Genomic DNA, 17,404 nt, shown 5'->3' with positions numbered 1-17,404 from the left:
CCTGTTCTCTCTGATAGGGAAAGTCAGATATCGTTAAAAAACAGGCTCATAGGAAATTACATTTGCAGAAGGTCATTGATCAAGACTTTGTGGTTCTGAACTGTACAAATATAAAATGCACTGTCATGAAAAGTGCACTTGCACAACATGGCAAACACAGCATTTATGAAAAAACTGGCTTTTCCTTACAATAGAAAGACTGAGTAAGCGTTTTTGCAGAACGAACATTGGCTGCCTTCTTTATTTACAACAAGGCAACGAATGTCTTCATTAAAAGAACTGTAATGAAGCGTGATTACATAAAACACGCTTCTGATTAAAATGATTGGTTCCATTGTGAGGTTAAAAGAAAGGTTTGTCTAAAATAAAGCAGTGAATGTTTGCTACATTTTTTTTATGTTTACATGAAAAATATTCGGCTAACTACATTACAGAAGGCGTATAGAACAAGTATCAAATCATTATTTAAGGCCAGAGCCAAAATGTCTAGATGTAAAACATTAAAATCACTGTATTCAAACAATGTGGAAAAATATCCCCCCAAAATAATTTCAAACCCCCTAAACACCAGAACCCAGACATCACCCAGGTCCTCTGGAAACTGAATGAAAAACAAGATCAAGATCAGAAATGGCGATAGTGTTTTCATGTAGGCCACTCACAGCACGCACACATACACATTAACACCCATAGAACTCTCTCCCTACTCATGCAGAGGCTCACTGTGAATCATGGACTATTTTAGTTTCTGTCAGAGAGGTATTTACACTGTTATTCTCACTGACAGTGCCCAGGTTAATTGTAGGTGAAAATTGACTTGCTGTTAAATGTGTGTATGCTTGTGTTTTCACAGTCAATACCATCTGGATGATGAAGAACAACTTGATTAAGAACCACATATCATAGATGAAATCCTACCTTAAATGAATGGTTCAGTCTGTTTCACAATGATCTTCATAACTCCTTGGTGTCATATTGTTTCCTGTTTTTTGGTTCAAAATAATGGTGATATGAAGTCATATCGCCCAGTTCTATGTTTGGGATATGTTGAGTCGTGTAGGAGTTGGGATGAACCCTCAGTACAACTAAACCAGCATCCAAATGTTCAGCCACACACACACAGGAGTGGTGGCAGGAAGACAGAGGTCATGGAGTTCATGCTGAATGGTATGGGCAGCCAACTAGAGAGGGATTTGCTGGTACATAGTTTTGAGGGCAGCACTCGGTATGTTGTCGTGTTTGTGTGGGTGTTTTTTTTTACCAGGGTGACGGGTAAATGGCTTCCCACCTTTTGATCTGTGATGCTGAGTTATCAGGCTACATCCCAGGATAGATGACCTGGTCAGGTTGAACACACAGAGAGCCCCACATGATCAGACGCTTGAACAGTCAAGGCAGATTCAAGTCACGTTTCTTCATGTGCCAGGTTGAGTGTGCTTAAATGTTGTCCAGCAATGAACGTGTGTGTTTTCACTGCAGCGTGCAGCCAACCCAGGATCACCCTCCATCCGCAAACTGCTTTTTACAAGTCTTTTCATCTCTCTGTACTTTTGAAACTTCTAAGTGAATCTACATTACTGTGACCCCATTCATACCTGTTATTAACATGTGTCCTGAGTGATCTGATCACCAGTGGTCAGCGATAAGTACAGATCTGAACGAACTCGGAGGTGGTCTGAGACACATATGGCCACATTCTTTTTGCTTTATGAACAAAATGCGTTCGGCCCCACATAGGAAGGACCGTCTACTAGGTTAACGTTCTCTGACCCGCTGCAGCTTCACAATTAATGGACTGTTCTCAGTGATTTGTGTGTGGCCAACCCCACAATATCAACACTGATCACATAAATAGGTCAAATCTGTGTTCATAGAAGATCTACACACAGCATTGATCCATTCAGCCACTCCTGACTCTACTTGCTCTTTCTCACTCTGTCTCCTCTCTCTCCCGCACTCGCCAACACACACACTGATACTGTTATCAGACACATCTGTAAACTCAGACTGGGTACAAACAACGTAATTTCTTCTTCACAAACACAAATGACGTACGTGATTTTCTGCAAATAGAACAGGAAAGTGAGATCCAATCGCCAGTTGTCACTGGAGAGACCTGCAGGATGCATTTTAATACGAGGTGTGAACAGATGAAATTAACACTGACCACGTGTGATTGTATCTCTGATGGTTTACAGGTGTGAACACGGCCTTTGAGTTTAGTTTCAGACATGTTTTTCGGGTTTACTGAGCAATCAGTTGTATCAGAGCTGTGCTAAGTTAGTTCTGATGTAAACCAAATATTTCCAGTGTTCTGCTTTCTTTTTAGAGTTTTCCTCCAGCAAACCAAGGATAGCCCTTTACTTTGAAGCAGTATGGTGTAAGAAATAGTTTATTTTTCAACTTAACAGAGCATCACTGCCACACTGACCTTTTTGGGGGGGAATGGCATTAGGAATAGCAGAGGCCCCCTATCTAATAGCTCTCTAGTGCTCAAAAGCACTGTGATATGGTTTATCTTAGTTTATACAGGATCTGTGTTTTGTCTCCAGCACTGATTTATCAAATTGCCCCCCCCCCCCATGTGATGTGGAGGTTTCAACATGTGAAAAGCACAGTTTGCTTCCATGAGAAAATATATTATTATTATCTTATATCACAATCTTTTACTGATGCTGCTTTTTTTTTCTTTCTGTAGGAATTGAAAGACCTGACACAGCGGAACGAATGCTTAGATCTCAAAGGTAAGCACCAAAAACAGCCTGACTGTTGTAGTCGACGCTCTAAATGTATGAAACTTGTTTTGATGATGTTATAAATTGAACAAACTTGTTTTTATGATGCTATATTATGTTAATGTTAATTGACAAGATGTGTGTGTGGTTGTGTTTTTAGGTGAGAAGCTGGACTATAAAGCATGTGAGTCTCTGGAGGAGATTTTGAAGAGGGTCCAGTTTAAAGTGATAGACCTGGAGCAGACCAACCTGGATGAAGACGTAAGAATATCTCACTTAAATCTGTCTCTCACTTCACGTCTCTTAGTGCTTTCTTCACGCATGCCTTTCCCTCTTTTTTTCATTCTCTCTATTGCTCCTTCATTCTGCCCTCAGTTTAAGCCTGATCCTGTTTTTTCACTCAGGATGTGAAGTGTTTGCTGTGGGTTTTCTGATTACTCCAGATGTCCAATTGTGTAAATACCGTTGGGGACTTTAGGGCTGTAGACATGCACAGACTGAGACAGCGCTGCAGTGTGGAGCAGAGGGACACAGAGCCTTGACCACTTCCTGTCACACACAGCTCCAGATATACTGCACAGCACTGAGTCACACACAGACACAAGGCCTGCTTCAAGCCACAGTTGCTCACGATACATTTTTTTAGGGGAGGAAGGGTCACTTTAATGACTGCTCATTATTTTCTTCCTGTCTGGCAAAGCCTCGTGAGGTCTTTCACCCTTAACTACAGAATTAATTTAGGCAACAGTCTCTTCTGTTTTCCATCAGAATTACAGATGTAAGATAATTGTTGTCCTGTCTTCAGAGCTACTGGTAGATTTTAGGAAATTTGCCAGCTAATTTCCAGACTATCTCTTAATGTCTGCTGTTTCCATCAGAGTCAAAGTGAGTTTTTATGCATCTGCGACGGCCTGTGTCCAGAGGCATTATGTTTTCATGTTGTTTGTCAGTCCGACTTATTCTTGTGAATACTATATCTCAAGAATGCCCTGAGGAAATTTCTTCACATTTGTCTTCAATATTCAGTTGGACTCAAGGATGAACTGATTACAAATTGGTGGTGAAAGGTCAAGGTCACAGAGACCTAATTTTCTTGTGAACGTGATGTAGTAGGAACACCTATTTTATTACATCTGGTACAAACATTTGCTCGGATTCAAGGATGAACTGATTGGAATTTGACGGTCAAGGTCACTGTAACCTCACAAACTTAAGAATGCCTTGATTTGGGGAATTTTGACCAGTTGTCACTTGGACTCTTAGAATATCTGATTTGATTTCAGTGGCCAAAGGTCACGGTGACTAGGGTTGGGTACCATTCACATTTGTACCATCACCTGGAATTCTGTAACGGTTTATCGACATTTGGTTTGTTGAGGGGGGGAAAAACAGCTGGTGTCTCCAATTTTCTATTTGGCTGTTATTGAACCTCTGCAGAATAAGATCAGGCAACAGGATTTAAGTAAGATGTGAAAATAATGATGGAAATATGGCATTAATGTTTGTTTCATGTAGAACCATTTTTTTATCTTTACAGCAGACTTTTCAGTCACATGTATAGTGACTTACAGTCATGTACAGTGGGGTCCAAAGGTCTTGATCTCAATTTAGTTTTACCTTTTTCACATTTACGTTTTTATCGGTACAGCCACATTTCCGCTTTAGCCCCAAATATTTGCGGCATATCCTGTACAGATGTATTCACATTCCATTTAAGATTGCACAGAAAATCATGAGGCTGGAAATGGACAATATCATGGACAACAGTGAAAAGATCCTTTTTTTAACAGATATTTATTAACAGATTGACACGCACGCAATCCAGGCAAATGCAAAATGACACACTTTTCACCCAACATGGAACACTGCCCCGGAAATGTGAATGAAGCAGCTGAATGTGTCAGTGACTGAATCACCAGAGATCAGTGTCCCAGTCTGCGACAACTGTCTCGTCTCTGGCTCGGATCAAATGAGACACTGAAAAGAGGAAATATTAAGGAAGTGTGCCTGGTTGAGGCGAGCATGGAGGAAGGTGGGATAGAAAAGGAACTGAATGAAGATGTGGGTGGGTGTTTTTTACGTGGGTGTGAATGACATAGAGTAGATATCTTGATTTGGCAGAAATTCATATCTGCACTAGTGTCGTCTTGTTGGGAATGATAGGTGAAGATGACAGAAGAAAAATGGTTTCGGGGGAGATGAAGAGGAAGGAAGGCTAACGCAGGCTGGTTTTATAAGACTGAATGTGACTCATCTTCCCCCACCCTGTAGATAAACACACTTGTGTATACTTTGTAATGTCTGCTAGCACACACACACGCACACAAAGGGGGAAAAGGTTATGAGATGCTTTGCAGCAGCCTGACGGATTTTGTTACAGCTCATCAGCCTCAGTAGAGTATAAACTCATACTTTCATTTTGATCTGCATCACATCCTGAGACCAGCAGCACAGGAGCAGGTCTATCATCTGCTCATTATTTTTTGGGCATTTAATCAAGAATCTACTCATGAGACATAATGACTCAGTAACTAATATTTCTGTCAAATATGCTCATATTTAATATAAATATATAATATAGAAATGCATAATAGCATAAAATATAAGCCACCCATCTTTACTCCAGTGTCATTAAAACCTTTACAGAGCTGGAGGTGTCAGTGATGGATGAAAGACATGGAGCTCACAGCATCGACAAAACCAAAATGAGATTAAAACACTCTGATCACAAGTGCACTTCAATCTTATCCTGCAGCACCTGACATCTCGCTCTATTTTCTGCAGCTGCTCCTCAGTGAACAGGCCTCTGTGCACCACAGGTTTAAAGCACTGAGGATTCAGAAAACATTTTCAGCTGGTGATTAATCCGGTGTCACATGATCTCTAGAGTTTAGCTGATACAACAAGTCAAATAATCATCTAACCAACAACTCAACATAAAACTTATCAGCAACTTTTTTATACTCAACTAACGTTTATTCAACAAGTATGACACACAGTAGAGTACATATCACGGCGAACGCCCGATAGTCATGAAAACATATTTAAATTCACTAGATCTGGATTTATAATTAGATCTGCAACAAATTGCACACACTCATAAATATCAGTCTCCCAAACATGCCTGATCTGTTTTCATCAAGATCCACAGGATCCATAAATTGTTCTCTGAGAAATCAATACAAAATGTTGAAAGAAAGAAACGACAGTGGTGGAAGTACATTATACTTCTGTTCCACCACATTTCAGATGGAAATATTGTACTTCCCCCCCCCCCACTGTATAAATCTTACAGCTATAGTTACTTTTCAGATTCACAATTTAGATAAAAATGTATTATACGATTACAAAATTTTTTACAACGATAAATAAGTCATTTGTACATTTTGGTGCAGACTACTTCCTTTTCCTTGTATTATTATTATCATCATTATGAAAAGACAGACGTGTGTAGGATTGTTTAGTCTTGGCAGAGCTATACGCTTTACTGAATGCTATTCTTTTTTCCTGTCTCCATTTATCTTATGACCCTTCGAATACATCAGTAACCCAAGAGAGGTACCTCTTTACCTCTCACCTCAGGCCGTCATGGAAACACCTCCGCAGGTCTCCCCTGTCCGGAGGGACTGTTACCGCAGCAACAACAGCTGCTCTTTGTAACATCTCTAACTCTGGTTCACACTTTTAACATTGTGATCAACTGTGTTTAACTGCTGTATTTTTATATCTTTTTCTTTCTTTTCCACCGCTCTTTGTTTTTCAGGGTGCATCAGCTCTGTTTGACATGATCGAGTATTATGAGTCCGCCACACATCTCAACATCTCCTTTAACAAGTACATTGGCACGCGGGGATGGCAGGCAGCAGCTCACATGATGCGAAAGGTGAGAGTTCATTGTTTTACAGTGTGTGACATCTATATTGCAGAGGAAAAGGACAATTTGGGAATAAAGAGAGATTAGATTTTTTTTTTTCATGGATCTAAAAAACACAACAAAAATTAGAAGATAGCATAGCATAAAACTTTACAACCCCTCATATTTTTATCAACATGATATTTAATTATTATCATGTACAGCACCAAAATATGTGATAAGAGGATGGATGGGATAATGACAAAGTAAACAGGGTGAAATGTTTTCTTCTCTCATCGAGATCACTGAGGATGGACTATAAAAGTATTTGTAAAATATAAAAAGATTGTGGTGGTGAGTGTGTTTGTTGTTTTCAACCTTGAGGTTCTCAAATACGACAGATTTTTGTAATTGTTAACTTGTTCCCAGAGGGGATGACGAATCTTTCAGCTCTTCTTTTTCACTGGCTGATGTTTGCTGTTGTTGTTGTTGTGCAGCTCTGCTGTTTTCTGTCGACACTCAGACATCCAGAGTCATGCTCTTGCCCTTAAAGGCGTTCTCTGACGTCAGTCATCACTTGGTACTGTTGAGAATAAAAATGGGCGGGTAACACATTAATATATCACCTTTCAAGCTGAATCTGTGAGAAACACATGGATACGAACAGCTGCTGCTTAATTTGTACAGTGTTCTTTGAATCAACAGTGAACCACTTTACAAAAATCGATTTTAATACAGTTGTGAAAAGTCTGGAATGAATATGGTTTCATTTGTGCATTAGTTTTCTTGATAGTTGAGTTTTGGGGTATTTTGTGGGTTAAAGTTCACTCTGCTCCTGGCCCAACACTAATCTCTTCACCAAACCACAAATTACATTATTATTAATTGTGTGGTCTTCTTAATAGTTTTTTAAAGATTTGGTTCGTTACCCATCATCCTAGAGGGAAAAACAACAAATTCTCAACCACATTTACTAATGATTCAATAACTGTGTTTACAAAATGTTATGAGTACCACAGTTCTACTGTAATCACAGCTATGACTCTGAGAGGATCATTTTTTCAACGCATCAGTGGTTGAATCAAAAGGCTTTCCAGAGTCTACAAGCACTGAGTGTCTGGTGATGAATAAAAAACACATACGAGTTTGTATATTGTTTGTGTTGTAGTTTGTTGAAGTCATCACTGGTTTCAGCAAAGACCCACAGAACTAACACACAAATATTTTGAAAACAATGTGTCCCTGAATCCCTCATGTGAGATTCTGGATTCAACAGAGGGGAAAAAAGAGGACATTACTTTCATCTGGGCTCGATGTTTATTCACAACATTTTTGTCATTTGAAGATGAAGTTTTATTTATGGAATCAGCCTTGTCATCAGTGTTCTACAGCAGATATAATGGGAGGTTACACGACAAGGGTAAAAGTAGCCCAAATAGATTGCTAGAGGATGCAAAGGTGGAAGATGTGTGTGTTACCTCAGGTTCACAGGTTGAGCTGTTTTCTCTGGAAAATTAATTGTATCTCTGTTGGTGTCCCCCCCTCAGACGAGCTCTCTGCAGTATCTCGATGCACGTAACACGCCCCTGCTGGATCACTCGGCTCCCTTTGTGGCACGAGCGCTCAGGATCAGTGGCAGCTTGGCAGTCCTCCACCTGGAGAATGCAGGCCTATCTGGCAGGCCACTCATGTTACTGGGTAAGAGAGAAAAAAGTACCAGGGAGGCGATGGGTTGGTGTATAAGAGGTTTTCTCTTTCCAGACCTGTTTTTCTCATCTCCCTCTTTTCCCTCACCCTCATTTGTTTTCTTTTTCTGCTCAGCCACGGCTCTGAAGATGAACATGAATCTGCGGGAGTTGTACCTCGCAGACAACAAGCTCAATGGCCTGCAGGACTCTGCCCAACTTGGCAACCTGCTCAAGTTCAACTATAACATCCAGACCCTGGACCTGCGTAACAACCACATCCTGGACTCTGGTATGCAGCACTCATGTAGCACAAACAGTAACAATAGACGACTGTTTTAAAGCCCATGTGTTTTCTCAAGGGGGGATTGTTTTGTTAAAAAGATTTGTTATCGAGCATACACCTCAATACCTTTTATCCCAATCTCAGATAAGAGCTTATTGATCCCTTTGGATAAATAATGTCTTACAAGCAAAAGTAATACAGCACAACAAAGCCAAGAATAGAATATACAGTAAACAATATACATATTGTTCAAAGTTACATTGAATACTCATTAAGTCGTCTGCACATATACGTTTATGTACATAAAGTTCATAAAGGCATGCTACCAAGTACAAACCAGTCAAGTAACTGGAACTTAATCTTATCTTTTCAGAATATACCTTTTGCATATTGACCAGCAGCAGGACAGATGTGTTGTAATGCAATTATTAGTTTTATCATCTTTTCACATCATTGTTCTATTAGTATGATAAGCCCGGTTTATTTTTTAGCAGTTTAAATCTGTGCGGCTGTGGCTCACAAGGTAGAAGAGGTCGGCCGTTCAATCCCTGGCTTCTCCAGGCTGCGTTCCAATGTGTCCTTGGGCAAGTTACTGAACTTTAAGGTGACCCTGACGGCTGTGCTGACAGTGAAGTGTGTGTGTGTGTGTGTGTGTGTGTGTGTGTGTGTGTGTGTGTGTGTGTGTGTGTGTGTGTGTGTGTGTGTGTGTGTGTGTGTGTGTGTGTGTGTGTGTGTGTGTGTGTGTGTGTGTGTGTGTGTGTGTGTATTTGGTTTTGTGAGAGCCCCACATATGGAGGCCCGAGTTTACATGCACCTGCCACAGGTTAGGTTACTTCCCCATTCTCTCTCTCCATTTCTTGCTTGAACTGTGATTAAAGGCTAAATGTTCTACTCAAAATGTCAAAGATCAGCGACCCCCTAATTTCTTGACCATTAGCCAACAACAAAACTCAGAAACAGAAGGGGAGATTGTGACCTACTTCTCTGCAGCTTGACTTGCTGCAGAGTCAAACAACCCCGAGGGGATACATCCAGTTTTGCTCTGCTTCTTATGATTCTTTGAAAGGTAGAGGTTGAATTATTCCTGAATCACTTTTGTCTGTGCTTTTCCCAAAAAACAGTATTTGGGAAAAACACCCCAAATACTGGTTTTCATTTTCCCATTTAAGCAAATATTTAATGTTCTCTCCTGCATCAACACTTTTTATTGTAGTTTTGACCAAATGATATCCTCTGGCAGCTTAACAGCAAATAGAGAACATAAAATAAAGAAAAAATACAGTAAATGGACGATGCAAACAGGTGCTGCTATATGAGGCATTTAATTTAGCTACATTTTTGATACTTTTAAGTTAAAGGCAGAAACACTAACTTTGACTCTTTTGCTTTCTATCTCTGTCATCTCAGGTCTGGCCTACGTGTGTGAGGGACTGAAAGAACAGAGGAAAGGCCTTGTCACTTTGGTGCTATGGAACAATCAGCTCACACACAACGGCATGGTCTACCTAGCTGCTGCACTGGTACACACGCATGCACGCACACACTGCACACACACTTATCAGAGGTTTTAAGAGGAAACCACAAGCTGTGTGTGTCTGTGCACGATTCAACTATTCGCTCATTAGTCTGTCAGAGAAGTGATCATAATAGCTCTCTGCTGTTTGTTATACCTTCCCTCTCCTCACACAGCATCTGTTCATGTTCAGCAGCTTGACCACATCCACACTTGTACATTCTAACTGTTGCTTAATCTCCTCTACACCCAGCCTGAGGTCTGTTTCTTTGACCCTCTGCAGTCTGGCGTATTCACCGGCTGTGTCTTGTGTGTTTTGGGATCCAGTATGTTGATGCAATCTGTCAAAATGAAAACCGTTAATTGTCTGTTGGCCACGTTGTGCTGGAAAAAAGATAAAACAAAGATTTTGCAAGGTAAACACAGTTTTTAATTTGGTGTACAAGCACAGAAGCATTCAAAAGGATTAATGGACAGAATTTACCTATGAAAAAGTAAATGTTGCTTGAACAATGCTGCGGTAGTCTGTGTTACCATTGTGCAGGCCCATACCAATTATGTAACTTCCCACCAGCCACACAGCCTGTTTCATTTTAGAGCCCTCTTTACTGGTTATCAGTACATGTGAAAGTGAAAATGTCTGCTCCATGCAGCAGCAGCAGAGTGGAGCGTGACTCAGACCACGTTTTCCTGTCCAACCCAACTGACAGACATGTTCATTTTACTTACTTTGACTTATATATTTCTGGTCGTTTTATTCTTTGACCCAGTGTTTTAGTGAAGTTTGATAATTTCCAGAATTTAATTTTATATTTCATTCTAGTCTGCTCAAACAAGAATAAGATTTTTTTAATATAATAAGGGTATCCAAGGTCAATATGAAAACAATGTGAAAGTAATCACTTGTAATGATGATCCTCCACTCAGCTTTATATGTAGTTTCAGCTCGTTTATATTCTGTCTGATCGGCTTTTAAGAAGTTAATAGATATAAATTCAAACATCGTAGGATCGACTCATGTAAACTGACCAATCACTACTGAAGATCCGAAAGAAACTTTTGTAGAAAAGTTATTATATCTATCTATGGACTGAAGAATTACCTTAACGTCTCACATGTTGTTAGTTATAGAGAATGATGACACAGCCCTCGACTTATTTTTAGAAGCATGTGATTGTTTTTCTTTTAGAACATAAGGTCCTGCATGTTTGAGCTTTTCTAAGAAACGGTGTGATGGTTTGAGGCCCGAAGCTTTCGAAGTAGAAATCCCTCCAATCATACTGATAAAGTGCATCTCGTGACATCCTACTGATTAATGACCCTGGAAATAACCACAGTGTCACTGGTTGGCCTAATGCAATGAGATGGTAATGTCTGGCATATGACAATAACCAAAATTAACAGAGATTTCTTACGTAGCAAAAATTGCTTGTTCAAACCATCAGCAACACAGCGATCTGACTTTTATGACTACACTGCCTCATTGCTAAAGAAATAAGCGTTGTATTATTTTTAACATTGAACACAGACGTGTCTTTGTTTTCATTCTCTTCTGTTGTTTCTCTCAGCCATGCACTCAGAGTCTGGAGACTCTGAACCTTGGCCATAACTCGGTGGGTAATGAAGGGGTCCACAAGCTTAAAGACGGACTGATTGCCAACCGCTCTGTGCTCAGACTGGGCCTTGCTTCCACCAAACTGTCCTGCGAAGGTGGGAACTAGTACCTGTGTTCCCCTTTGTCATTCCTTGTGCATAGTTTTTGCTGTCTGTTGCATTGGTGATTTATTCCTGCCATCTGTGCTGTAGGAGCGGTGGCGGTGGCTGAATTCATCGCTGAGAGCCCCAGACTGGTGCGCCTGGACCTTCGGGAGAATGAGATCAAGACGGGTGGACTGATGGCCCTGTCGCTCGCCCTGAAGGTCAACACCTCTCTGCTGCGTCTCGATCTCGACCGGGAGCTCAAGAGAGAAACTGTGAGCATGAAGATAAGATGTAGGGAAGGGGGTAGAAGAGAGAGGAGGTAAAGGACCAGATATAGTCTAAACAGATGCACTTGTGTTTATCCTCCGCTGGGTGTCTGCTCGCATATGTTTGTCAGCACTTGTGGTCCGAGTGATAGATCCTGGGCTACACAAAGGTAGCCTGAGCAGACCCAGACTTCCCCTCATGGACTCGATGTAAGTCAAACTGACTCTTCCACACAAATGTGGAATTTGGGGCTTAAGGAATAACTCTTGAAATATTCCATATTTTTCTTATCTTCAAACAATCCCATGACAAGACAAAAACCAACAATTAAGTGATTCCATCAACAAGTATGTCTATAAATCTTAAAATAAGATAAGCTTAATGGCGCTTATTCATCTGCACCACAGAGCTCTGTTTTAAAATAACTATTAAGAACAAATCAATGCATCACACACTGTTTCACTGGGTGACGTGTTCCATCTTTGTGATGAACTGTAGTTTATTTTGAGCCAATCCCACCTACTCTGTCTTGCTGCTGCAAATTCTTGCTAGAGCACCAGATCCTCAGCTGATGTTAATCCCCAACATGAGCTCCATTGACTTCTGTTTGAATAAAATTAGATTAAAACAACAGTTTCAAGCAGTTGCAGGACATTTTTGGCCCTTTTTTAATTAAAATTTACAAATTTGTGCATTCAGAAGTGAAAATTGTGCTTGGTGCAGAAAGCAACAGAAAGGGTAAAAAAACAACTTTGGTTTTGGTCAGAATAACACCAGCCATAGTGTTTTTAATATGATTGGGGCACTTAAGTTCTTCATTAGATTGCTGCAAGTAGAAAGATGGCAGGAAATGGGTAGCTACAACAAAGATCCTCTTATTTTTCTTTTTAAAGAAAATTGCTGTTTGAAGGAAAGATGTCACAAACTAAAACACCAGTCTTATTCATTTATATTTATTGTGATATTCTCGTGGTTCATGTGAGATGTTTAAGAATGTATTTTTTTTGTCTCTCAGGTGAAGAGCTTCCTTGAGACCCAGCGTGAGCTGCTGACTGAGATCCAGAATGGTTGCAAGAGGAACTTCATCCTGGCCAAAGAGAAGGAGGAAACCGAGCAGAAGATGAGGCAGTCCGCATCCATGGCTGAAATCGCCACAGAGGATGGAACCGTAGAAGAAGAGGAGGAGGAAGCACCAGCATCAGAGGAGAAAGATGACAAGGACGGGAAAGAAGGAGAAATAGTGGAGGTGATCGAAACAACAGGAAAAGAAGAACAGGCAAGCATCCAGTCTGGAGTGAGCTCTGAGACGAACGTGGAGTCTGATTCAGACACTGAGGATGAGGAGGAAGAGGAGGTGATAACAAAGTCCTGCTCCACAAACACAAACCAGGCTGCTCCGCAAACCCAGCAGGAGGCCGTACAGCCCCCCCTCAGTGCCTCTGGGACTTCCTCGTCCCCGTCTGATCCACCTGCAGGAGTGCCAAGTATCATTCCGGGCATCACCATCACAGAATCCCCAGCTCCCCCTGGCACTCCTCCATCTCCCGGTCGCTGTATATCAGTCTCAAGCCCGGGGCGGGGTCGTAAGATCTTCACGGTTACCCGGGTGGAAACCCCCCCCGACCAGCAGCAGCAACAGTTACAACTCCAGAGAGCTGGGCTGGCACCTCTCAGCCAAACTAAAGAGCTCTCAAAGAAGCCCATGACACCTCCTGCCTCTCAAACACCCACAGAAACACAGCAGACACAGGAGGATGTGAAGAAGCACTCACCTGCACCCGCACTGTCAACAGACTGTAATGTGACGGAGCAGAGGTCTATAGCACACTCGGAGTCCACACTAAATACTCCACAGACCCACACACTAGAGATGCAGTCGACAAGTCCACCCACAGAAGATGTAACAGCTAGTACTTTAGACCCCAAAGTCACAGATCCAAATCTACAAGCACCGGCCCTGCCCTCCGACTCCCCAGCAGCACAGGCTGGAGCAGTTCAGCTCACTGAGGACGTTATACAGAGCACGCAAAGCCCCCAACCTGAAAATACTTCTGTAGAAGGAGAGAAGGTAGAAGATGGCAGAGAACTGATGTCCCCTGATAGCACAGGAGAAGAGTCTAAACAGTCAGATGAACCAAGTCAAACCCATGATAGTGTTCCTGCAGTAGACGCGCAACCTCCAACACCTGCACTTGAACAGCTACAGAATGAGTTAGCATCTGCGTCAAAGGAGAACCAGTCACCACACCAAACGGAGGGAGAGGAGGAGAAACAGGAAGCATCGGCCAGCCTGTCAGAAATCGAAAACCCCACTTCAACAGAGGTAGAGGACAACCAGCCAAACCAAGAGGAACCAAGTCCAAAGCAGCAAACAGAGGCAGATGAACAGAGCGTTAAGTCTGTTCTCTCTGTCCTGACTGATCAACAGGCTCCTGCTGCCTCTCAGAGTGAGACACAAGAGACAAATCTTCAAGCAGAAGAATCCTCAGAGAGTCCAGAATCTGCCACGACTGGCTCGGTCTCCCCAGTGAAAGAGGAGGATTCAGGTGATGAGAGCTCTGCAGACGAGTGTTTCGCCGAAGCTCTGGACGGAGAGGAGGTGAATTCAGCTCTACCCAATGGCCTCAAGCCAGAGTTCTCCCTCCATCTTCTCGACGCCGAGAGCCCCAAAGCTGGCAGCTGTGTGATGGAGCACGGTGAGTCACTTAAATCGCTGATATTTTCTTTTTCAGATGAATAAAGTCACACTTGCAGTTTGTTTTGGTGTGAAAAGTCTCTCTGATAATGTGTGTTGTGTGTGACATGTGTAGTGAGTGTGAGCTGTGGACAGGACCTGGAGGAGCTGCTGCTAGAGGCCAGTTTGGATACAGGAAGAGACGCACCATGAGGTTGTGAGGTAAACATTTGTCTCATTTGTATGTACAATAGAAATCTGAATTAGACAAAGATTCATCATCATACGAGCACCACCATCACGGACCGGAACCAAAGCTTTATCCGCCGCACCTCCGGCCTCTCTTCAGCCACGGATCCCCTTCCCTTCATGTACGAAAGCTGAAGGATCGAAACACAACCAGAAGCAAAACTGAACAGGAAACCCAACAAAGAACATTCCAGCTAGTTGCTATGCAGATTGGTAAAATTTATAATTTTGTCATCTGTCAAGTGTTTAATCGTTTTTTTAAACTTTTTAAAACTCTCTACAGCAGGAAGCAGCTGGTTAAGCATTGTTAGCGTATCTGTGCTGTTCTGTGTGTAGCTGATAAACTGTATAAAATGAAGGTGTAGCCACAGTGTTTCTGGTTTAACAGCCCTGAGGTGTGCAGGTGACAAGTGTGTTTTAAAGTGTGTGTTTGTTCTGAAAGACGTCACAGCACGGAGAAGGAGGAGGAGGAGGTCATGTTGACATCACAGCTGATGTCATGCACATGCACTACTATGACCGTGCGCCCAGACAGGTTACTAAAACAAAGGAGAGAGAAGCGCGGTTTACAGAACACACACCGAGTTTAATTCATTCTCTGCCCAGGAGGCACTTTCTATACTTTACATAGAAAACAGTCATTGGCTGTTTGGCAACTTGTATACAAATCCTTCAATAAATCAATATCCCACGGATCTGTAGTTCACAATGATCTCTCACTGTGTTTGGTCCCAACTTCTTTACATTAAATACATCTCACTAAGGACTTTTACAAAAGTGTTGGGTCATTCAAATGAAAACCACATTTGTACCCCTGACCATTTGTTCCATCTGTTATGACGACACTCACTTGTGTAATTGTTGAGAACTTGAAACGAGACAAAAACACAAATTATCCAAACTGTCGGTTGTAAGTTTACAGACAGACTTTCTTTTTTTAAATCTGAAGTGTAATTCAGGGAACCAAGATAGTTAAATCAACTCCTCAATCAGTTTGTGTGGTTGCCACAGCCGAAAATTAACCGTAGGTTGAACCACTAAAAGTCCAATGGCAGTGGCAAGAAGCCATTTGTGTCTTTCACGAGATAGAAGGCAAGCTCCCTCCGCGGCTGTTGACCTCAGGCCGCCATGTTTGAAAAAGATGAGGCTGACTCTAGCTCTCTGTTTTATGCCTTGAAATACGTTCACATATGACATATGGTTTATCAATTGTGGATGATCGGATGTGATGCTTGAGTTTGGTTTTAAAAATGTTTTCTGCCACAGTCAGAATTAATTTATCTCCTCTCTTCTGCTTTCCCAAGGACTGTGAGGACATGAGAGAACAGCACTCAGATAGTTTGTCTGGCTCTCCTGCGTGACTGATAAACCTCTGATGTTTCTGTCGTTTCTTTGACTTTACCACCAACATCCCCTTTCCATAAAGGACAGACGACCTGGTGTTACAGTCAAAGCTCCGCGTGCGAAAACTCAAGCAACTTCTGGAAAATACACAAAGGACAAAAATCGAACTGTGGAGCTCGGCTTTGACAAATAAGGAATCCTGTACATCCACACTACATCCACCACGTATACATATGCACACTGAGTATGAAAAAGAGGAGGGGAGAAGAGGAATAAAGTCACCATGTTATCACTACATTTTGTCATATCTGCAATCTTTACACACAAAGCATCTGACGGAGAGAGTATGGAGGACAAAGGAGGGAGGATGAACCCCGAACCAAAGACAGAACACAGACCTTTCCCACAATCCATACTCGCTCTCTTATGTATCGACTGTAGTTGGGGAAATAACTAGCAATTAAAGGTTTTTCATAACACGCACACAGAGACATAACGAGGACCAGGACGATGAGAAAAGTATAGTTGGTGGCACACTCGGAAGACCAGATAAAAGTCGGGGACCATGCTGTGGGGACCTGCTGGCTTTAAACACCAAGTGGAAGTCGATCACCGTCGGAGGCTTTTATATTCACGGAAGCTGAAGATGTTAACGTGTCTGTTTAAATGTCAGCGTTTTACGTCTGTGTCCCCTCCCTCAATTAGCCTCTTAGGAAAAAGAAAAAAGAAAAGAAAAAAAAACTGTAAGGGACCTTTGCCAAAGTGGTTTTCCTCTCGTCTGTTTTCTTGTCCTCTGCTCACTTTGGCCCCTCAGGAATCAGCGTCCCCTCCCGCTGATGTGGAGGAGCTGCGAGCGTCTGCCGTCGGCCTCCATTACAACAAAACTGCTTCTGTTTTTTTTCCTTTTTAAGTCACAATGCTGAAAAAAAAACACAGAACATCTGTGAATGTTGGAAAGCAATGCTATACGCTTTTGGTTGTTATTTACAGTTTAAAGAAGTTGTCGTCGTTGATTCTCAGACGCGATCATCGCTTTGTTTGACCAGTCATTGTTTTTGAGAAAAAAGCAGCTCGCTCTCTGTCCTGACCTCCCCTCT

The 17,404-nt window shown here is 41.9% G+C and overlaps 1 protein-coding gene across 2 annotated transcripts in view; it reads left to right on the top strand.

Moving 5' to 3' along the window:
• Positions 1-17,025, top strand: part of ppp1r37 (protein phosphatase 1, regulatory subunit 37) — a 40,715-nt gene extending 23,690 nt beyond the window's left edge. Inside the window, exons 3-13 of one of the 2 annotated variants that reach the window (XM_034604035.1) lie at positions 2,699-2,744; positions 2,896-2,996; positions 6,499-6,618; positions 8,136-8,286; positions 8,410-8,565; positions 9,967-10,079; positions 11,641-11,782; positions 11,879-12,045; positions 13,056-14,736; positions 14,851-14,936; positions 16,268-17,025. In XM_034604035.1, coding sequence (XP_034459926.1) covers positions 2,699-2,744; positions 2,896-2,996; positions 6,499-6,618; positions 8,136-8,286; positions 8,410-8,565; positions 9,967-10,079; positions 11,641-11,782; positions 11,879-12,045; positions 13,056-14,736; positions 14,851-14,927 — 2,754 coding nt within the window. In that variant the 3' untranslated portion in view covers positions 14,928-14,936; positions 16,268-17,025. The remainder of the gene's footprint in view (positions 1-2,698; positions 2,745-2,895; positions 2,997-6,498; positions 6,619-8,135; positions 8,287-8,409; positions 8,566-9,966; positions 10,080-11,640; positions 11,783-11,878; positions 12,046-13,055; positions 14,737-14,850; positions 14,937-16,267) is intronic. The other variant, XM_034604036.1, reaches the window with a different exon arrangement.
• The last annotated feature ends 379 nt before the right edge of the window (positions 17,026-17,404 follow it).

This window comes from Hippoglossus hippoglossus, chromosome 13, assembly GCF_009819705.1.
Source record: "Hippoglossus hippoglossus isolate fHipHip1 chromosome 13, fHipHip1.pri, whole genome shotgun sequence".
NCBI classification, from domain to species: Eukaryota; Metazoa; Chordata; class Actinopteri; order Pleuronectiformes; family Pleuronectidae; genus Hippoglossus; species Hippoglossus hippoglossus.
Note: the sequence above shows the minus strand (reverse complement) of the source record. Positions and strands in the feature narration are given on the sequence as shown.